Source organism: Sus scrofa, chromosome 7, assembly GCF_054392235.1.
Source record: "Sus scrofa isolate SSC_HxYL_T2T_F1_AM1 chromosome 7, Sscrofa_HxYL_maternal_Yorkshire_Landrace_v2.0, whole genome shotgun sequence".
Taxonomy (NCBI): Eukaryota; Metazoa; Chordata; class Mammalia; order Artiodactyla; family Suidae; genus Sus; species Sus scrofa.
Window position 1 is genome coordinate 57,835,124 of NC_139389.1, and position 22,656 is coordinate 57,857,779.

Below are 22,656 nucleotides of genomic sequence, written 5' to 3' on the forward strand. Positions count from 1 at the left end.
ATGGTTTTGGCAAACATGTCTACATTTAGGGGCCATCTTGCCCTTGGCGGCTCTCACCTGGGATGTGTTCATTCTTCCATGGGCCCTTTGCAGGGCGCCACTATAGTGTCGTTTTTTTCCTAAGAGCCAAGATCTCCCCACAGGCATCCTAGGGTCTGGCAGAGAAACAATCCCTTCAAGCTTAACTTCACCAGGATATGCAGACAAAAGCCATTTAAAGAATCTTTATGAGGTGGCTGCATAAATAAGGCTCTTGCAACAACTTCGGGTAATAACCAATGACGGTCACCATGCAAGAAGGAAAGCAGAGCTGACAGCCTTTCTCAAAGCCAAGTCATTCTCTATTTCCCCGGGCCGGTGGCCTCTGCCTGGGTGTTTACGTAGTGTACTTGGAAGCTGTCTGAGGCGGTGGCCTTGGAGGTGTCCGTGGCCTTAGGAGTTCCTGAGCGCGGGGGCCATGGCTCTGGCCCAGGGAGCCCAGCAGCGCAGCCCTGGCATGCTAAGTGGGCAGCACTGGGGCGCCTTTGTTCCTCGCCACCGGCTCTGAGGACCCGCTTCCCTCTGCATCTTAATGGGCTGCGCATCCACGCCGCCCCCCTCCCCGCCCCCGCCCTGGCCCTTCTGGCCTAGGGACAGCGCCCTCCGTGATGCATCCCGGACACCTGGGGTGGGGGACCCAGTCAGTAGGGAAGAGGCGCGCCTCGAGTCCCAGCCGGGGCAGGCCGAGCACCTGCGCGGGCTCAAGGGGGCGGACCCCCGACTCGGGGGTCCCGCCACCCGCGGCCCCAAGTCTCGCGGTGCTGCGGCCTGGTCCGGGGAGCCGCGAACCCGCGCCCCCCGCCGCGTGACAAAGACAGGAGCGGGAGGAGGCGGCGGCCAGGGAGGGGGCGGAGGCGATAAAGGCGGGGGCGGCGGGCGGCCGCGGCGGCGGGAGAGCGCGGAGGCAGCGCCCGCCCGCGCCGTCCTTTGTGTGGCGGCGGCGGTGGCGGTGGCGGCGGCGCCTGGGCCTGCGCCGGCCGCGCCTGCCCCGGGGGGCGCCGGGCTCCGCGCCGCCCCTCCGCGCCCCGCCCGGCGCGCGCCCAGCCTTCCGAGCAAGATGGCAACCCCGGCGGCGGTCAACCCTCCGGGTGAGTAGCTGCCGCGGGCCCCGCCGCCCGGCGCAGCCCGCAGGCCCCGCCTGGGGCCGGAGCGGGCCGGAGGCGCTGGTCGCGCCAAGCGTCCCTGGGAGCGCGGAGCCGGGCGCTCACCGCCCCCCGGGTTGGGTGGGGGGGCGGCTGTCATTCGGCGCGGCAGCATCAGCACCAGCACCAGCAGCGGCATCTTCATCCCAGTCTCTGCCCCATCTCGGTCTCCAAGATGCGCCGGACGCTGGCCGCGCATCCCTGGAAACCAGAAGGGCCGGTCGGGGATCCCCTTAAGTTCCGAAAATAACTACCTTTGCTTTCCCCATCCGACACATTTTTCTCTTCCGGTCCGGCCCCTGTCGCATCAGGGCGGGTAGGAGGGTGCCGCGCTGACGGAGGGAAAAGTTTGGAGCCAGGATTCAACAGGGTGGATTCTCCCCGATTCTCCCTTGACCGCCTCGCCCCGCCAGCGCAGGTCCTTTGAGCCTTTTTCGACCAGCTACTGTGTACCCTCATCTTTAATACCCACCCACCCACACACACCCGTAGAAACGTGGAGTGGAGAAGCCCGGACCAATTCAGCATCCTCTGCTTTTTAGGGCTGACCTGTTGGCAGGGTGCGATCTATGACAACTGTGCCCATTGGGAATATTTCAGAAATGGGAAGACATCATGATCAAGGGAGAATATTGAATTGTTTGGGGACTGTAGCCGGGAAATTCTATTTTCGTTGGGAAAAGGCCCTACCTTTTGAGTAGGACAACCTGAAGGGTGTCCGAGCATGGAGAGGGAGACACCTAGGCTGACTGATACCAAGTTTTGGGTGTTGTGTAGTGACTGCTGCGGCCATGGCATGGTGCTCGGTCCCTGCGAAGGATGCAGGGAGGTCAGGCAGAGGCCAGCCCTCAGGGAGTTCCCGGTACAGGGAGGTGGGGGCGGGGGGGGGGTGTTGAACATCTACAATGCCTAGCAAAGAAAAAAACATGTATCACAGAGTTAAGAGTGAAGGATCCTTTCCATCTAAAGTGGTAAGGGAGGGCATTTAGAGATCTGGACTTTTGAAGAATGGAAGATTTGAATACACGGAGCCAGGTGCTGAAGGGACTTGCAGGAAGAGGGGATGGTGCAGTGATGGTGGACTTCCTCTGAGCATGTGCAGGTGCCAGCCAGGGGTGGGGGCACTGGGGGTTTAAGAGGGAGCAGCGGGATTTCACAAAGAGTGAATTGGCAGTGGCCAGGCTTTAGAGGGCTTTGAAGGACAGGCTAAGGAGTGTGAACTCTCTCCCTCCACAGTAAGAGAGAGTTCTCCAGGGTGTCAAACAGGGAAGTCACATGATCCCAGCACTTCTGGAAGATTAGCAATGTGAGGTGGCCTAGAACAGGGGAGCAAAACTGGAGGCAGGGAGGCCGGGTTGAAATGAGGCAGGTGCTGGGAAGGTGAGAGTTAGCAGCACCATCTTGGAATAGAGAGAGGAGGGATAGCATCACTGGGCTGGTGGAGGAACACAGAATTTGCTTAGATTTGGAGTAAGGGTAAAGGAAGAGACCACGGATACACAGAGGTGAGATGTCCGTGGAGACACGGAGGTGCAGAGCCTGAGTTCGGAGGAAGGAGGTTCTGTTAGTCTGAGTAGGGAGTCTTGGAAGAACAGTTGAGTTCTCTGTCCAGAATGCTGAGTGGGAACGTGGCTGGTTTGAAAGCAGTTGTGCCAGTTTGCTTGCACCTGAAACCTCCCATTGCAACCTGTTCAGCTGCTTAAAAATCAAGAGCAAATTGATCAACTTAAATGTTAGGACATTAAAAAAAGTAAAAGAAGTTAAACAAAGGTATTTTAGTTTGATATAGGTTTACATTGGGAAGTAGAAATAACATCAGAGGCAATGTACACACACACACACACACACACACACACACACACACCCCCATTTAAGGCATTTTGTCCATTACATTGTTCTGTGAACTGAATGGTAGAAATATAGGACAGCTGCCCGGCTTGGTAGTGCTGAACATTAATGCCTGTGCCTTGGACTGTAGGACACCTGAATTGTGCAGGTGCAAGGGATTGTTTCTATTATTTGTAAACACCTCGGCCCGCTTGATAGACAGTGATGCCATTTCTTTTCTCTGTTGGCATAGATGCCAGAGATCTTGAGCGTGGTGAGACCTTCTCGAGGGGAAATTCCCTGAGGGGGTCACCTTTCCTCTTTATCCACTGTCTTTCCTTTGATCGGTCCTCTATGAGAACACTCAGATCCGTGGGGCATGTAGTTCTCACACCATGTCAGTTTCTAAATTCTTTGGTGATAGGATCTAGTTTCAAGGAATTCAGCTAAAAGTTAAAGCCTGGAGAGATTTCAGATTTGACTGGCAGTTTACAATCGAGAGAGAGAGAGGGCTCCCCAGCTTGGTACCGAGTCCACCTCTTACAGGTAGGAGGAGTCAGGTGAGACTTCTTTGAATGCTTCTTCCTCTTCCTCACCCCTCTCCCCACATGTTGTTGCTTTGCAGAGAATAAGAGCTTAGCAAACACAGGCAAATGGGCTGGGAGGCGCCAAGATTTATTTCTGCTGCAAGTCTGTGTCCAGGGAACAGAGGTAACAGGCCATTCCTTCCGTACTCCACCCACTTCCCCCTTTGCACTTTTTTTTCCCCCCAGCTGACCACTGCTCCCCAGCAGGCCCATGTGCAGTGACACCTGTCTCTGCTGCATGGTGGGGGCACTCTGGGGTCTCAGTGATGACAGGTGATGGTGAAATTTTCACACTCTCATGTTCTGAGCCAGGTTCAAACCCCTAACCTGACCCTTCTAGGTCCCCTGTTTGGGTTTTAGGATTCGACAAGTTACTCAGGAGGAGGAGAGGTCTTTGGAGAAGGAAGGATGCGGATCTCAGATGTTCTCCTCGTGGCATCTGCCACACAGTGGTCCTGGGTCTGGTTCCCACCTCCTGGGGCCTCTGACCCCTTCCTACTTCCAGGCCATTTGCTGTCCCCACCTTGGTTGCTAATACTGTTGTGGTGTATATTTTCACTCTTCTTTCTGGACAGAAACAAATATGTCCTCTAGAGAATGGAGTCCTAGAATCTTCTGTTCCTTGTATATGTGTTATTTGTTTCCCTTCCTTTCAGTGACATGTAAGCATTTCTGATTTGTATGGAATAGTGAAGTTTGAATTGGTTTCATGCATGAAAGGGTATCTGCAAAAGAAATGGCACAATAGAGAAGGGGACTGTTTTCCCAACTCCATTGTTTCCGCTTTAATTTTTAAGCATGAAGGAATCAGGTATAAATTCAGACCAGTGATCATTAGAAATTATGCATTATCTGCCCACCCTTGGAAATGAGTAGTTGCAGAGTATTAATAAGGCTTGCATATTTTTGAAATTTCAAAGGTATGTGTTAAGAGTTTCGAATTTCTACTTTTTTCTGAAATCAGTTATTAGATTTGTTTTCCCTCCCGGTTTCTAGTCTTTGGCATTTTAATTTAGAATTGATTGTATAATACAGAAGATTCTTGGCTCAAATTGCCTTAGAGGGAGGGATAGTTGGATCAGTTCAACAAACACATTGAACATTCGTGACGTACTGAACACTTTCAGGGTACAGGGCAGTGTGAAGATACGTCCCTCCACCTCAGGGAGTTCAGAGTCTTAACAGGGGAGGCACCAAAAGACTAAGTTTATAAGAAAAGCTAGAAGGAAATGAACTTGACTAGGTGTGTTTGTGTGGTGATGGGAACCCAAAGGAAGCCTTGTAGGGAGGCAGCTTCTGAAATTGGGCTTTTCAAAAAGAGAGATTTTAGGTTTATAAAAAATCAGGAAGGGGGAGTTCCCATTGTAGCTCAGTGGTAATGAACCCAACTAATATCCGTGAGGAGGCAGGTTCGATCCCTGGCCTTGCTCAGTGGGTTAAGGATCTGGCTTTGCTGTGAGCTGTGGTGTGGGTTGCAGACACAGCTTGGATCCTGCGTTGCTGTGGCTGTGGTGTAGGCTAGGGACTACAGCTCTGATTTGACCCCTAGCCTGGGAACCTCCAAATGCTGTGGGTGTGGCCCTAAAAAAAAAAAGAGAGAGGGAATTAGGAAGGGGCACTTAGAGATGGGGGTGGGTGAGTGGGCAGATTTTTGAAAAATATGGGGAACTGCAAGTGGTTGTGTCCTCAGTGCTCTCGGGGTGGGGTTAGAGCTTTGGAGGCTGGGTAGAGCCACGCTGGTTTGAGGACCCGGAGAAGGTCGGTGTGGCTGGAGAACACTGGGTGAGCAGGGGTGACAGTGGAGCAGGAGGCTGGAGAAGGGGTGGGGCATGGATTGGGCCAGGCGCTCCCATTTGAGTCTAAGAGCAGTGAGCACTCCAGGAGGGTCTTGAGCAGTGGAGGGCTGTGATCCGGCCTGCACTGGCTGCCATCTGGAGAACAGATGCAACGGAGGCAAGGGGAGAAGCAAGAGTCCCATTAGATGTTGCTGATGTGGGCCCTGGCTGGCAGTGGAGATGGAGGTGAGATGTATTGGGGGCCAGGACGCCCTGCTAAGCAGCTCCCGTGGTACCAGTTACATCCTTGGCCATCTTTGCAACTAGGTTGGTGCCTTCTGCTTAGCCGCACATGGCAGCCCTATTTTGAGGGTAGAGCCCTAGCTCTCTGGTACCAGGTTGGGAGAAGGTGCTGGGGGCTGGGGGGAAGAGTCACGGATGAGTCTCAGCTTTCTGTCCTCACGCCTGAGTGGGTGGGGGTGGTGGGAAGCTAGAGAGACCCTTCCCTCCACTCCCCACCCTGCAGGAGGCATCCACATGGTCCTGGGAAAAAGCGTTGAATGCTGCAGGCTCCGGGGTTGGGAGCCAGGCCCTTTGAAGATAAGCAGAGCCTCTGTGGCTTTTAAGACCATTTTCAGACAAATCCACAAAGAAGCAAAAGTAGGAGTTCCCGTCATGGCACAGCGGAAACGAATCCAACTAGGAACTACGGGGTTTCGGATTCAATCCCTGGCCTCTCTCAGTGGGTTAAGGATCCGGCATTGCTGTGAGCTGTGGTGTAGGTCACAGATGCGGCTCAGATCTGATGTTGTTGTGGCTGTGGGGTAGGCCGGCCGCTGCAGCTTGGATTCGACCCCTAGCCTGGGAACCACCATATGCCACAGGTGCAGCCCTAAAAAAAAAAAAAAAAGCAAAAGGAAAAAAAAAAGAAAGAAAGGAAAAGAAAAAGTAGGTAGTTCTTGCTTTTGTCATTGTACAGAAACACGAGGCATCTTTCACTGCTCAGGGTCATGTTGTGAGAGCAGCTGAGCAGAGCTTGGGGGTCTTCTCCTGGCCCCGTCCAAGGAGTTGGCTTCTTTCTTCTCCATAATCGCTCTTCCCCCTGAATCTAACAAGAAAGATGCATGTGGATTATTAAAAAATTTGGAAAACGTATAAAAATGCTAAGATAGTCTACTACCTACTAGCTAACATTTTTTGCATATGTGGTTACACATTTTTTTTCCTAAATATTATGCATAGCTATACAAAGTAGCATCATTCTGAAGATAGTATTTTATTTTCACCCCCCACACACCCAAACATGCACCCTTGTAGTGTATCTTTCCAGAGATACTGAAGTATCAGTTTTATGGGCATGTCATTGTTTATTAACTTAGTCACTTGTATTTAGGCATGTCATATTTGGTGTGCTGTTCCATTTGTCAGGATTATAGACAACGTTGTAGTATATAGCCCTGTGTGTGAATATATAATTACCTGATTTTTTTTTTCCTTTGGGGTGACTTCCTAGAAGTGGAATTAAGTAGTCAAGGGGTTTGATGTGTTCTTATTTTACATTGCGTTCCACAGAGGGTAAGCCAGACGCTCAGAGAGGTTCAGAGACCTGCCCGGGGGTCCCCCGTGCATAAGTGGCAAAGCAGGACATGAGCCCAGATGCCGGCAGTGATCCCTGCTCCCAGGCGGTGCCCTGCAGTCCCCGCCATGCTCCCGCCCTGCCTGCTAGGTTCTATCTGCACCCGGCCCCCCTGTTCTCCCTCCGTCCCACCCTTACCGATGACCTTTCCAAACACACGTGCCATTAACTGTCTTGAACACCTTTGCTCCCTGTCTTGTCCACACATCCTCCTTGGATTGAGCTGCATGCCTCTACCCAGGGCACCTGGCTGACCGCCCCCCCCCACCCCCGCCCCGAGGCTGTGGAAGTTAGTCCTGCGTCAGATGCAGATTCAGGAGGTTTTAATAGCTGAGGGTAAACAAGTTTGCTTTTGACTTGGGTGCCTGCTGCTTTTCTTCCACAATTCTAAAAAAATAGACAGCAGCTGCAGGAACCTCTGTACCCAAGCTCAGTTGGAAAGGGAAGGCTTGGGTGTTGGGGGGCCTGGGAGGGGTCCGGGATGCTGTGTCCTGGGTAGAGAGTGCAGGGTAGAGAGTGCAGGGGAGATGGCTCAAGCCAAAACCGAGCTCCCTGGGTGGATGCAGGGCTTTCCCGGAGCCAGGTCCATGGAGGACCTTGCTGGTAGCCGAGGCCAGACACTTGTTGGGACCCTGCAGGGACCCACCCGTGGCCATGGGAGGCTCTCTGCCTGTTGAGGAAGGCAGCTTCCTGCTTGGGTTTGCCTGGCCTGCCAAATGCCCTAACAGCAGTTAAGGAGAAAGCCACTAAAATCGATGAATGACTGGGGAGAGGCCAGGAAGGCAACACAGTTGCTCCTTGTAGACATCAATAGATGAGCTGGGTACCAGACTTTGAGGCAACAGGAAGCCCCATTTATTTCATTCATAGCCATCACCAAACACTCTTCTCTTATCTTGGGGAGACCCTTCCTGAGCTGAGTGGCAGAGCGTCTAAGAACCCTGGCATGGGGGTCAGAGATGTGTCCACGTAGGGGTTATCAAATGGGGGACGTTCCTGGTTGTCACAACACCAGGGTGGGTGGGAAGGGAGGACAGGGGTGGCATCTTGGAGGTAGAGACCAGGGATGCTGCTAAACATCCTATGGAGCACAGGGCCGCCTCCACAACAAGAGTGGTCCAGCCCCAACTGTCACCAGGGCCATATTGAAGAACCCCAATTTGAGGGGCCTCACGGCAGTGGCAACTGCAAAAGGAACCCAGGGGTTCTGTGGAGTGCATGGCTTGGCAGAAATGAAGGGACTGGCCCTGTGATGACCACTTCAGGCTGAGAAAACACAGTGGCTTTAAAAACAAGATGGTGCTTCTCAGATAATTACGATATCCGTAATGGAAGTTAATTTAAATGTGAAATAACAGAACTGTGCAGATTTTTTTTATTATTATTTTTAGAACAGCATTGATGTTTCTGTCACATCAGCAAGTTTGAAATGAGGCATAGTCTGGAGTCATTTGCCATAATTTGATATGCTTGATGGATTCCAAGTCCCCCAAAGAATGAGATGAATGAATGTGATCAAGGATCACAGCTGTGTTCTCTCTCTTTGAAAGCATCTCACACCAGAAAACTTCTAATTCGGTTCAGCCAGCCTTCCCCAGGCACCCTCTGCCCTCCCGCACAAAGGGCACTGTGCCCAGGGCGGGGGGGATAGAAGGAGGCTCCACATGCTTTCAGCCTGTCTCTCCTCCAGGCAGCGATGGGACAGTTGTATGCCAGTAACCGGTCCCTGGCTAGAGGGCCATCTCCCCCCAGGTCCCTCCTAAAGGGCAGAAGGAAAATGCTCTGGGAGTGGTTTAGGGCCACATAGCTCATTTTAGGACTAACGTGTGTGCCTTTTCCTAAAGTCAGTCTCACCAACCACAGGTGTGTATTTCCCACTGCCCAACTGGCATCTCTGTCCACGGCCCCCCCCCCATATTCTGCAAAGCCAACACCTCCTACCTGTCCTCCTCCTCCAGGTCCCCTGTGGCAGTGAATGGCCCCACTCTTCATTCACTGGCCCAAGCCCGACATTAATTATTTTAATTGCTCATCCACCTAATTAAACAAACATTAATTGAATGCCAACTGTGTGCTCACAGCGGTGTGCAAAGCCAGGCGCTGTCCCGGCCTTCACAGAGCTCACTGTGGGGCGAGTCGGTCATTCGTGAAACAGTCTTGTGGGGGATGGTGTCCTTAAAGTGAGTATTCACAAAGAAAGGCATCTTTGTGCCCAAGTGCAACCGGGAGCCATTCAAGTGTGAGCAGGGCCATGATGTGCCGGGAGGTGGGTTTTGAAAAGACCTCTGGCTGTTGCATCAAGCCAGCCAGGAAAGGGCAGCCACCCCACAGTCCAGGGAGGGGACCGTGGAGGCCTGCTCTGGGTGGCAGTGGGCCTGGGGAGAAGCAGGTGGATGCCTGGGGAATTCAGGAGGTACAGCCAGTGGAACCAGATGACAGGTTGGATGGATACAAGTAACAGAGGGTGGGAGTGGCAGGTTGCTGACTCAGTCAGGGGGTGGGGACGGGGCCATTCTTCCAAGATGGGTAACACGGATGAGACCCCGGTATTTGGGGGCACTTTGGTGGATGTGGCAGGGAGATGACGAGCTTGGTCTCAGACATGTTGACTTTAAGGCGTTGTGAATTCAAGGCGTCCAAGTGGGATGGGGCTTTGCCAGCAACCTCGAGCTGCCTCATAGCCCTTAGAGTTGGAACTTGTTTTTTTTCGCTGCAGTATCCCCAGTGCCTTGAATGAGGCCTGGCACATCCTTGGTGTTCAGTAAATATTATTGACTGAACGGATGGATGAATGAATGAGTCTCCAGGCCCCCCAAGTTGCAGATCCGTAAAAACGAGCATGACCACCACGAGGTTCCCATTTTACTTTTAGTAACTTTTTATGCTGACATAAATTCAGGTTTCCAGGGAAGTTGCAAGAGTAGTACAAGAGAATTCCTTTATGCCTGTCACCCGGATTCCCCAGATATTAACATCTCCAACATTTGCTTTATCTGTTTCTTCAGTTTTTCTCTCTGTCCCCCTGAACAATTTGAGAATACATGGTGGACACCATACCCCCTTTAATGCTAAGTACTTCAGTGTGTGTCTCCTAAGAATCAGCCCATCCTAGAACTAAAATTTGTGACAAAAATCAGGAAGGTGGCATTAACTGTACTTTGTAAGCTGCAGACCTTATTTGTATTTTACCAATTGTTCTTCAGAGCCAGACTATTATTTTCTGGATCTAGGTTTAATTCAGGATGATAAATTATGATGTCTCTTTCATCTCCTTTAATTCCGGAATGATTGCTCTTTTTTTTTTTTTTTTCCTTCCCCTTTTAGGGCCTGAATATTTTTGCAGCATAAGGGCTAGTCACTTTGAAATCTCCCTCAATTTGGTTTTGTTTGACATTGTCTCACGATTACATGGGACTGTAACTTTTAACATTTTTATCAAAACACCGCAAAAGTGATGTGTTATCACGGGGCTGCTTTTAGCAGGCATTACTTAAAAGGGAGTCTCTTAGCTGATGAAGTCCGAGTCCTGTGCAGCCAAGGCCAGGGACAGGTGACTAGCCATCCCAGATGCCATTGCCCACGTGTTTGGCACACCTCTTCTTTGGGTTCTGTACACCCTACATAGGCAGCGTCAGATGCTTCTTCTCAAGTACAGGCCCCAGGGTTTGTTGTTGTTGTTTAAAGACTGTAAGGCTGATGCTTTCCTAACTAAATATCAACTTCATTTGACAAATAAAATAATTATAATCGAACTCTGTAAGGATTATCATATCTCTACCAAAGTCAATAGGGAGTTGAAGTGTTTAATTACCAACTTTCCTGACATACAAATTGGAAAGCTTTTCAGGTAAGTTGCTCATGTGGAATGCCTGAAACGTGTTGTAATTAGCAGTCAGATCTTCATTCAAACAGTAATTAGCATGTGGTTTGTCCTGTTTTGGGTTGCTGGTGCCTATCCAGTGTATTTGCGTTCATTTTCGGAAGTGGATTTGCTACTCCTGCGTTTGTTCCACTTAAAAACAAGTTTGCATTTTACTGTGACTTCATAAAGAAAGACCTAGGGACTTTAAAATCAGATGGGGGGTGTGCGTGTATGCATAATTTGCCTGCAGAAACTTGCTGAGTTTTTCGGTAATCTGAGAACCTCCCTTCCCACCCCTCCCTCTCTCCCTCTCCCTCCTTCTCCCTCCCTCTCCCCCTCCCTCCCTCATCTCCCCTCCTTCCTCTCCCCTCCCTCCCTCCCCCTCCCTCTCTTCTCCCTCCCTCCCTCTCCCCTCCCTCTCTCTTTCCTTCCTTCTGCTCCCTAACTTGTTTTCTCCCTTTACCTCCTCCTCCTCCAGCTTCTCCTATTTGTCCTCCCTCCCTCCCCGCCTTCTTTCAACACCCACAGGAACCAGACAGGACAGTGGAAATGTTCAGTCCGCCCCAGGAGGTAACAGTGATTCATCTTGCTAGGCAGGTATCTGGAAACCCAGCCTCCTTTTCTGTGTACATGGTGACAGTGTCATCTACCAGGAGCCAGTACAGGCCAGGGCCTCAGTTTTCACATCTGTAAAATGCAGCGGTTCCTTTCCTGGGCACTGACTGGGCAGTAGAACCTGTTCTGTGGGCTCAGGATTCAGAGATGAGCAGGACACTGCCCCCGGGGTCAAGGTAGGTCACTAGTGACCGTGGCTCCTGGGCTGGCTAGTTACCCTCTCATTGTCACTGCTTCCCTTACGTGTACAGTGGGGTGCCTCACTTGGTCGTGGTGAGGGTTAGATGGTTATATTTAGCAATGACTTGGATGGGACTGTAATTGTCTCTGCCAGGGGCAGGGCCACAATGCAGGGTTCAGAAGGGCAGGGCATCTGTCCAGCTGGGCAGGGAAAACTCGGGGAGCAAATTACCAAATGTGCTTATGGAAGAGAGGGAGGCTCTTGTGCAGCAGGCAGTCCGGCGTTGCTGGGGCTCCTCTGCACGGCCGCCCGGGATGGTCCCCTCCCCACCTTGCTGGACTCCAGGCTTTTTCCTCGGGTTGTGCTGTGACTCTCCTTCTCACCACCCCTCCTAGACCTTCTGCCCCAGTCCTGCCCCTAAGTGCACATCGGTACATAATGCCTTGTTACCCACTCCTCCCCTATAGTTGAGGGTGAGGGAAGGGTCCCATTGTCTTAGGAAGCGTCTCCCTCCTTGCGCCCTATGCTCAGAGGAGACAGCAGGTGGGCTGATCCCCCAGCAGAGTCCCCTGTGGATTGTCTAGGGCTGCTGTGGTCTGGGACACTGTGCCTGGACTCCTGCAAGTTGCCTCTGCAGGTGGCAACTCCTTTCACCTGTTTAACTGACCCCACTGGGCTTCAGGCTGCATCCCAGGACAATTTAGTTTTGTACAACAGGTTAGAAATGCGACTTTTTAATTCAGGTTTATTCATTCATCTCCATTCATCCATTCAACAAATATTCATTAATTGTCCTTTACTAATTGTGGTGCTTCAATGCTGGGAGTATACTGGTTAGAAAGAACAGCATAGTCTGTTGTGCCTTTTAAGCATTTGCAGTTTTCTGGGGGTCATCCAGGCTGAAAATTCGGGAGCTGAGGACAAACCCTTTCCCAGCGGGCTGGATCGGCCAGCCCTCTCTACCACTAGGTGGCGCGGTCACACAGGCAGCTCCGTCACTCAAACTTGACCTGCCTCAGAACAGTGAGGTCCTGTCCCAGAGGCTCTCCTGGAGTGGTCAGGATGGCAGGGGAGGGGTTTGACATTTGCATTTCTGGCAGGTTCGTAGGTGATGCCAATGCTGCTGGACCACCCTTCAGGTCCACAGAAGCAGAGGCAGCTAAGGCAGTATCGTTCCCACTGCCAGCTACCTCACCTGTCTCAGGGCTTCTGGGTCCATGAACTTACTGGATCTTTCTGATGGTTTGACTTAATAGCTGCATTTCACAGATGAGGAAATGGGCAGTCGACAGCTGGTGAGTGGCAGGGCTGAGACTGAGCACGGGGTTCTGATCCCAAGTGCGCCCTTTTTCCACTGTCACACTGGCTCTCCCTGGGTGGATTGGGTGAATGAGTGAAACTAGCTTGGGGAGGTGTGAACTATTGGTGTGAACGAGGCATTCCAGGTGCTCTGAGAGTGGGAAGAGTGCTGTATTGAGCCCAATCCTGGCTCTGTCCAGCACTGGCCTGGATCTATGCTCTTGGGAACGCCACTTTTTCACTTTGGACTTTTATTTTCTCATCTATAAAATAAAGGATTGGGTCTTGGTGTGGGGACTTACTTCATTTATTGGCTGGGTATTCAGTGGGCCCTTTCAATCAATCTAGAGAATCTGACTTTAGCGCTGCAGAAATTTTTAAAATAAATTCTTTCTCTCTAGCCTCTCTTTCTGGAAATTCTGTTAGTTGGATACAGACATCCTGGATTGACCCTTTGTGTCTTCTCTCATTCCCTAGATCCTTGATTGTTTTCATCAGATTTATATTTCTTTTTTTTTTTTCTTTTTCTTTTTCAGCCACACCCACAGCACATGGAAGTTCCTGGGCCAGGGATCGAATCTGAGCGGAAGTTGCAACCTACACCACAGCTGCAGCAACACCAGGTCTTTAACCCACCACTATACCACAGTGGGAACTCCTCTGGTTTATATTTCTTTGGAAAACAAATCTGTTGGGTTTTTTTTTTTTTCTGTCCTTTTAGGGCTGCACCTGCTGCATGTGGAAGGCTAGGGGTGGAATCAAAGCTGCAGCTGCCTGCCTATGGTGTAGCCACTGAGGTGCTAGATCCGAGCTGCATCTATAACCTATACTGCAGCTCACAGCAATGCTGGATCCTTAACCTCCTGAGCAAGGCCAGGGATTCAACCTGTGTCCTCATGGATACTAGTCGAGTTCTTTACCGCTGAGCTACAACAGTAACTCCTGGAAAACAAATCTTTAGTCTCATTCCTTGGGGAAAATGCCAGCCTGTTGGCATTAGGGGTTAAGTTCCTTACTGTCTTTAATGGGGTGTCTGGAAGAGGAGAGGACAAGTCATGGGCTCACTGTGCCGCCTTTAGCTGGAAAACAGTGGCTTTTAAAAGAAACATCTAAAAAAGAGTGTATATATATGTGTGTGACTGGATCACTTTGCTGTACAGCAGAAACTGACACAACATTGTAAATCAACTACACTTTAATTAACAAGACAGACAAAAAGAAACACCTAAGATTCGCTTTTTCTTTTAAAATAAAAAGATTCTCTAATTGGGTAAAACAACAGAAGCCAAATTATATCATCATATACTTCTATTTTCAACTTGAAAAAAGTGGTTAAAAGGTTTGAAAATGAAAGGATTGGCCGTGGTCTTGTTAGGTCAGTGCAGACAAATGACCCTGTCATTTATTGCTTTTGAATCCTAATGCACCAAACAATATTGTGTAACTTGTATGAATTTCTTATGATAACTTGAGTGGAAATGCCATCTTGTTGCTTTGTTTTTACCCATCCAATTAAACCTGCCTCATCCCTTCCAGCTGGGCTGTTGGAATATCCAGTCTCATTTTTCCTGGGGAAGATGCACCCTTTGGTTATTTATGACGCCTTGGGCCTTACACAGCTCAGGAAAATTGGAAACAGGCCTCCGGTCATTAGTCAATTGTAATTCCCAGGGAGGTACTCATTACCCAGATCCTCGGGGTCTGATTGAAAGCAGCCTGCCGGCTAGCTGTCATTTAGTCCAAGTGGGCTGTTGGGAAATTACAGCATTGAAAAATAAAGAAAATTAGAAAATTGATGGATGAATTCAGTAGCTACTAAACACAGATGAATAGGGAATTCACGAATTAGAAAGTAGAATGAAAGAAATGACAGAGCCTTCAGCATAGAGACAGTTAGAACATACGAAGGAGTGGCCGTGAGGCATCTGGCTGGGCTTCCTACTCCCTACGTGCATGAATTGGAATCCCAGTCAGAGAGAGTAGGGAGAAAAGGGCAGTGTTCAAAGAGAAGAGCCTGATACCCTTCCAGAACTAACCAAAGACGTTGAGCCTGAGATTCAGAAGCTATAACACAAACCCGGCAAGATAAGTTAAAAAAAAAAAAAATCCAAATCTAAACAAAATGTGTTGAAAACAGAGCACACCGAGGACACAGAGGAGATACTATGCACAGTAACAAAAAACAGACAGGTCGGAGTTCCCGTAGTGGCGCAGTGGTTAACGAATCCGACTAGGAACCATGAGGTTGCGGGTACGGTCCCTGCCCTTGCTCAGTGGGTTAAGGATCCAGCGTTGCCGTGAGCTGTGGTGTAGGTCACAGACATGGCTCGGATCCCCCGTTGCTGTGGCTCTGGTGTAGGCCGGTGGCTACAGCTCCAATTCGACCCCTAGCCTGGGAACCTCCATATGCCTCGGGAGCGGCCCAAGAAATGACAAAAAGACAAAAAAAAAAAAAAAAGTGGGACAAATAGAAACCAAAAAAAAAAAAAAAGTATAAATAAATCTGTACATATAAATGCTTCCAATAAATGGATCAGATTTTCTGTATTAGGAAACAAAGATTGTCAAACAATATTTAAATATATTTAGCTATATGTCTTTTACAAGGAACATAGTTAATATATGTAATACAGAGAAGTGGGAAACTTTCCATTGGGAAAGTTTATAGCTGCAACAGGAAATGTTTCTTCCTTCCTTCCTCTCTTCTTTTTTTTTTTTTTTTTTTTGCTTTTTTTAGGGCCACAACCATGGCATATGGAAGTGCCTAGGCTAGAGGTCCAATTGGAACTGTAGCTGCAAGCCTGTGCCACAGCTCTAGCAACGGGGGATCTGAGCTGTGTCTGTGATCTACACCACAGCTCATCACAGCAACTCTGGATCCTTAACCCACTGAGTGAGGCCAGGGATCAAACCTGCAGCCTCATGGATGCTAGTTGGGTTCGTTACTGCTGAGCCATGACAGGAACTCCTGTGAATGTTTTATTTCTTAAGAATGTAAATTTGTATACATTTCATTCCCTTTTGTATGTCCTAACATTTTCTATAAATTAAAATTTAAAGGAGTTCCTGTTGTGGCTCAACAGTAATGAATCCGACTAGTATCCATGAGGACACAGGTTCAATCCCTGGCCTTGCTCAGTGGGTTAAGGATCTGGTATTGCCATGAGCTGTGGTGTAGGTTGCAGATGTGGCTTGGATCTGGGATTGCTGTGGCTGTGGTGTAGACTGGCAGCTGAAGCTCCAACTCCTACCTAAGCTCTTAATAGATTTCCTAATGTTGAAATAACTGCATCTTCCTACATGAAAGGTACGTGGTAACACCGCATGGTTCTCCTAGTATTATTGTCGAAAGATCTGCTGGATTTGATTTGCTAAGATTTTATTTAGGGCTTTTCCATTCATATTAATGAGTATGATTTTTCTGCAAACAGAGAATTTGTAGTATAGTCAGGGAAGCATTGTGCTTGTCAAATAATCCATCATGTATACACATAACAAATATTTATTGTGTGTGTGAGAGAGATGAAGACGAAGGAGGAAGTGGAGGGGGAAAAAAGGTAGGGGAGGAAGGGGAGGAGACGCGCAGAAAATAAAATCACAAAATATTTGTCAGGATTCTTTCATTCTCCAAAGACAGACAGCCCAGTTCAGTGTAGCTTAAACAAACCATACAGGAATTGTTCATAAAATTAGGATAACCAGGTGGGCATTTGGCTTCAGGTAAGTAAAGATCTACAGATGCTAGCTTTGTACCTGTGGCGTTGTGAATCTTCCCTTCGGTCCTTTGGTCCTTGAGCCCTTCCCCCTGGTCCTGGCTTTCATCTCAGGCAGGCTCCCTCCCCCAAGTGGTGGTCCAGTGACATGTCTCATCCGTGGAACCCCGGCACAAGTCAGAGGATATCTCTGAGCCAGTGTCTGTCGCCAGGGCATGCACTGCTCTGACTGAGCCGCTCTGGGCATGGTCCCACTTACCTGAGCCCCATGGACTGTGTGTGGGAGACGGGACGTGTCTCAAATAATGTTCTTGGCACTGTCACCAAAGAAAGGGACGGGACAGCCAGTACAGCAGATGAGTATCCCTGGATGGTCAGGTGCTTTTGTGTGTCCCAGGTTTTGGTTGTGTCATTTGGCTTGCACACCACTCCCTCGAAGTTCGATTTTGTATCACCTTGCTCCCATTTTTATTGAGGAGATGTTGAGAAGTTTGCCCACCCGGGCAGGACGATTGAGGGGTAAAGTCAGTTTGAGTTGAGGGCTCCTCTCTCTTGGGGGAGGGAGGGCTGCTTCTCCAGGACAGCCTGTGCCGCTTCTTTCAAAGCACCCCCATGGGGCAGCCAGGGAGGCATCATTGTCAGTGTCCACTTGGCTTTACTCTGGCATTCTCTTAGCTAATAATCAGGGAAACTCTACCAGAGTGATTGTGCCCTTACTGCATCACTGTCACCTAGAGCATTTTCTTTTCAGTCATCTGAGTCATAATTTTTCTTTGTTTTTTTTGTTGTTGTTGCTCTTTGTTTTTTGGTTTTTGTCTTTTTGCCTTTTCTAGGGCTGCTCCCTCGGCATATGGAGGTTTCCAGGCTAGGGGTCGAATCGGAGCTGTAGCCGCCAGCCTAGGCCAGAGCCACAGTAACATGGGATCCAAGCCGAGTCTGCGACCTACACCACAGCTCACGGCAACACCTGATCCTTAACCCACTGAGCAAGGCCAGGGATCGAACCCTCAATCTCATGGTTCCTAGTCGGATTCGTTAACCACTGCGCCACAACGGGAACTCCATTCTTTGGTTTTGACAAAACAGCCTTTACTGTTTTCCTCCCAAACAGCCCCCCCCTCCAAAAAAAGCCAGTAGAGAATGGATTTCTATTTTGTCTTGCAAACCCAGGCTTCCAGGTGCAACTGAAACCCAGAATCCTTCCTTCAAAGGTGTAAAAGTGGGGCCCTCTCTATCTATGGTTGCTTCCAAGACTCTGACATGAATTTTGTAAACTTCCTCATGAAAAAATAAATCTTATGTTGTCACACAAAGTGCTGAAATGGAAGCATCCTGTAAGATAGACGACAAGTGAGTTGTTTAAATTAAAAACAAATCATGAAGCTATTTTTGCAAGGTAACTTGGGATGTCAGGCCATATCCAACCTCTCTGTTCCAGGTCTGGGCAGGTTGGTTTTTTGGCTTTGCAGTATGAACAGTCTGCTCCAAGTAGCCTGCTTCTGTTGAGATGAACATAAATGAGATGATCAAGGTGAGGGCAAACAGGGGACTCCAGTGTCTTTAAATAGCTCGAGGCAAGCATGCCCTCCCCAGGAGCCTGAAGTGCTGTGTAATCTTTGACTTCTTAACTGTATAGCAGACGTCCTGTTTTTGCCACCGTGGCTCTCTAGCTGTTTTAAAATTTAAAATCCGAATGGGCATGTTTCCGTTCCACTCTCTTTGATGAAGACGGTGTTTCACTAGCGTTTCCACAGGCTGCTCTCTGAGGGTCATGATCTGCGTCCGCTCCCTGTTTCAGGGTCCCGAGTCTGTCCACAAGGCTCGATTGAATTCAGTACTCCTTAGAACTGGAGATTTAAAAAAGAAAAGTATAGCATTTGTTTGGTGTATGGGTTAAAGAGGAACGATGGAAATGTGATTGATTGCCTAGCTCCTTCTGTGGCTGGGGAGGAAGATTTTTGAGGTCTGTGTTTCTTCTCAAGCTAAATATGGTTTATATTTATTTATTTAGTCTTTTTAGGGCCACACCCGCAGCATGTTCCCAGGCTAGGGGTCAAATTGGAGCTGTAGCCACTGGCCTGTGCCACAGCCACAGCCGCAGATCCGAGCTGAGTCTGCAACCTACACCACAGCTGATGGCAGCATCAGATCCTTAACCCACTGAGCAAGGCCAGGGGTCGAATTCGCATCCTCATGGATGCTAGTCAGATTCGTTTCCGCTGAGCCACGACGGGAACTCCTGAATATGGTTTATTTACAGCTCCTCACCTGTACCTTGGTCAGGCTGATGCCCGCATTTTCTACTCTGAACAGAGCTGGACAAATAGAGTTGGACTTTAGGATGTCATCATAACAGGATGCATAGAACCCCGCAATCACAGGAGCCCTAGGCTGCCACCAGAATTCACTTCCTCTTGACCTTCTTTCCATGGAAGCCAAACCCAGCTTCTTCAGGGGCCCTTTCTTTCCAGGCTACTACCTAGGAGGGGGCAGGGCCAAAGGAAGGGAGGGCTTGCTTCACTCGGGTGTGATCGTCAGTCATTGGGTGGCTTCCTCTTGGTGTCCACAAAGAGGAAAAGGGCGTCACTACTCTTCACCTGGTTAAATTATCTTAGTTTGGAACACGTTTCACAAACAAAGGACTTTCTTTTGGACTAGGTGCTCTCGGCCCACTGTATTAGTTGGCTTAGGGTGCCTTAACAAAATAGACCACATGGCTTCAACAGCAGACATTGATTTTCTCACAGTTTAGAGGCTGGAAAGTCCAAGATCAAGGTGCCAGCCCTTTGGGTTCTTGATGAGAGCTCACTTTCTGGCTTGTTGAGGGCCACCTTCTTGCCATGTCCTCACATGGTGGAGAGAAGGGGGACACAAGCTCGCTGGTGTCTCTTCTCCTAAGGGCACCCATCCCATCATGAGGCCTTTCCCTCAGCATCTCCCCTAAACCTAATCACCTCCCAAAGTCCAGTTTCCAAATACTCTCACATTTGGGTTTTTGGGCTTCGATGTATGACTTTGGACAGGGCACCATTCCATCCACAGCACGAGCACAACATTACTTTTTTAAAAAATAATTTTTATTTTTTCCATCATAGTTAAAGTGTTCTGTCAGTTTTTTTCGGTGCAGCAAAGCGACCCAGTCGTATATATACACATTCTTTTCCTCACATTATCCTCCATCATGTTCCATCACAAGTGACTGAATTTAGTTCCCTGTGCTAGACAGCAGGATCTCATTGCCTATCCACTCCAAAGGCAATAGTTTGCATCTATTAACCCCACTCAGTTTTGAGTTCACGGGCCGGGCCTGATATGCTGCCTGATACATGATGCGGGCCTAGAAAACCTTAGCGGAAGGGAAGCAGGGGAGTTTTGAGTCTCAAGATGGAGAACAAGTGAGGGTCTGCTGGGAGAGAATGGAAGTTATCTTACCAGATGGTTTGGGAAGGAAAAACTGAGTTCAGGGTTAGCTTATAGAGGTTGAGGTTAACTGGGAAACCTCTGAGCCACACATGCATGCCAAGTAGTTGAAGGTCATATGGTCATCCCTCTTAGCAAGGTAAGGTCATTTGTCTCAACCCTGTAGTCACAGCAGGGATCCCTGTGATAAAGCCGAGGCCTGGCCAGGGGCTTGCTTGGTCCACTCTTGGTGACTTATTCCTTTGTAAGGCATTTAGGCAGACCCGTCCCAGCTTTTGGAAAGTTCTCTGCTACTGCTCAGTTCTACTATAATTCCTCCTTATTCCTCAATCTGTTATCTGGGAATGACAGTCACAGCTATAGCTTCCCTTCCTCCTGCCTGTCCCACCCCAGCCTTGCCTCCTACCGTCTCTCCAGCGTTTGGTGTGAGGTCACCCACCCTCACCAGCTGGCCCTCGCCATGCTGAGGGGTAGTCTCTGTTTGCCTGGGGTTAGGACAGCGACTTAAACACCACTGGTAGGTGCATAACAAAAACTGGGCTTGTCGAAGGACCAAGTGGAATATTCAGTGTCAGCCAGAGGCCCAAGATTCAGGCTTTTCCTCCAGCCCTGCAGGTGGCAGTGCCATGAAGTCATTCATCCTGCCCGCGTCCACGTATGGACTCCACGGGCACCAGGGGAACTGCTGAGCAGCGTGATCCGTACGCACCTGTGCGTTGCCATTTTGACCCATTACTGTTTCTTGGACCTTAACCCATGAGGCATGAGTACAAGGGATGCATCGTTACGGATGGGGGGTCAGAGCGGCTCCCCCAGCTCCACAGGGGAGCAGCGAAGGCTGCCCTTCTGTGTCCTACGGCGACAAATGGGGAAGTGACACTGAGGGAGGGTCAGGGTCACACGGGGGAGGAACTGACGGAGCTGAGACCATAAGCGTTGTGTTCCATCCCTGACACGTGCCTTCGCCAAGCAGATTCTTTAGTTTAATGGGAGCGAGTTCTGTTCTCCTCCGGAAAGAGATGAAAGGATTCTGAGGAAGCAGAGAACCACTGTTGGTTCAGAGAAAACATCATCCCTTTAATATACATCCCCTCTCCGTCATCTGCTCACATCCACAGCTGGCCTCTGCGTCTAGAAATAGACAGAAATAATGTTGTGATGTGTAATGAGCCGAACCCTCACTATTTATTTGGCGCATACTTCATGCCAGGAAGTGGTTTGGAAAAGATGCAGGCTTTACTTGTCCCCAGAAGGTTCTTTCTTCTCAGAAGGCCTCTCCTGAATTCCAGACCTCCTCCGTGTAGCACAGAAAGCAGAGGAGATGAACTTGACTGACACCGCTTTGCAGAACAAAGAAAGGTGGTGGCCTAATACTGCTCAGCCTCTGTGCAACCAAGAAAGCCAGGCCCTTTCTCTGTGCCACCAGGGGTCATGACCACCTTTCTGTCCTAGGATGCAGCAGACACCCTGCCCAGCACCCCCTTTTCCCCGGCGCTGCCCCCCCTCAGAGTCACTTCCATAGGACAGCATTGTCCCTGAGAGGAGACAACAGGGCAGCAGGTGAGAGACCACCAGCCATCATCAGGCTCTTTCCACCCACTCAGAAGGCTTCTCGTGCTACTCAGGTCTCTACCCCAGCACGGGAGTCGCAGTTCCTAGTGCCACCATGGCTTCCTGGGCCTTCTGAGGTGATACCATAGCTGCGACTGGGCTTTCTGGGGTCGCCTTCTAAGATGAGTCAACAGGCCGTGTGACGCCCTGTGTGGTCCCGGCTTGAGACCTGTCCCAACTGAAATCTGTGTGGTCTCCCCACTTCCCAGGCCCAGCCAGCCCTTCTCCCCCCACCCCCGCCCCGTTCCCCAGCCGCCATGCCAGCCAGTTTCCTTCCGCACTTCAGATCTAAGGTAAAACCGCAAGAAAATGGAAAGATCAGCTATGCGTCATTTGTATGATCGAACCACTCACACCCATAGCAAAGCTCATGAGTCAGAAGCTTTCCCATTAGGAAGCTCCTTGGATGTGTTCCGTCTTGGGTACCCCCAGAGCCAGGAAGACAAGCCCAAAGGAGACAGAGCCCAGAGGGACCCTAGAGGCTGCCGTCCAGCCTTAAATATGACATGTACATAGCGTCAGCTCTGCTTCCTGGCTTCTTCATCCCCTCCTCCTATTGCCTCTGAAGGACTGGGATCTGCCTTATCCTTTAGGGATATTGGATGTGGCTTTGGGCTTTTTCTCTGCTCTGGTGGTCTCTTTTGCTTTAGGGACACAGAGAAATAATCAGAACTGGGAGTGTGGAAATGAAGGGCCATAATCTCACCTCCACCAGAAACTGGAAAGCAGTCAGGCAGCCTGTCTAGGCCCAGGGTTGGGGGAAGGGGACACGGGTGTGCATCTCTTGTCTCTTTCTCTCTCTTTCTCTCTTTTTGTTTTTTTAACAATTTTAAAAACTGTTTACTTATTCTGTAAGAATGTACCCCTCGTCCAAAGTTAACTATGTTTAAAAAAATTTTGGCCAAAAAAATTTACAAAAACCCTTTCAGTTCAACTAATAAAAGTGGTA

General features: G+C 49.7%; 1 protein-coding gene across 30 annotated transcripts in view; it reads left to right on the forward strand.

Moving 5' to 3' along the window:
- The first annotated feature begins 556 nt into the window (after window positions 1–556).
- ARNT2 (aryl hydrocarbon receptor nuclear translocator 2) overlaps window positions 557–22,656 on the forward strand; it is a 190,505-nt gene continuing 168,405 nt past the window's right edge. For 17 of the 30 annotated variants that reach the window (XR_014810359.1, XR_014810360.1, XR_014810356.1 and 14 more), the window contains exon 1: window positions 557–1,127. Coding sequence is in view for 19 of the 30 variants with exons in the window: in XM_084968400.1 (XP_084824526.1) it covers window positions 572–1,127 (556 nt within the window). In the remaining 11 variants the exon portion in view is untranslated. The remainder of the gene's footprint in view (window positions 1,128–22,656) is intronic. The other 13 variants (XR_014810354.1, XR_014810357.1, XR_014810358.1 and 10 more) reach the window with 1 other exon arrangement.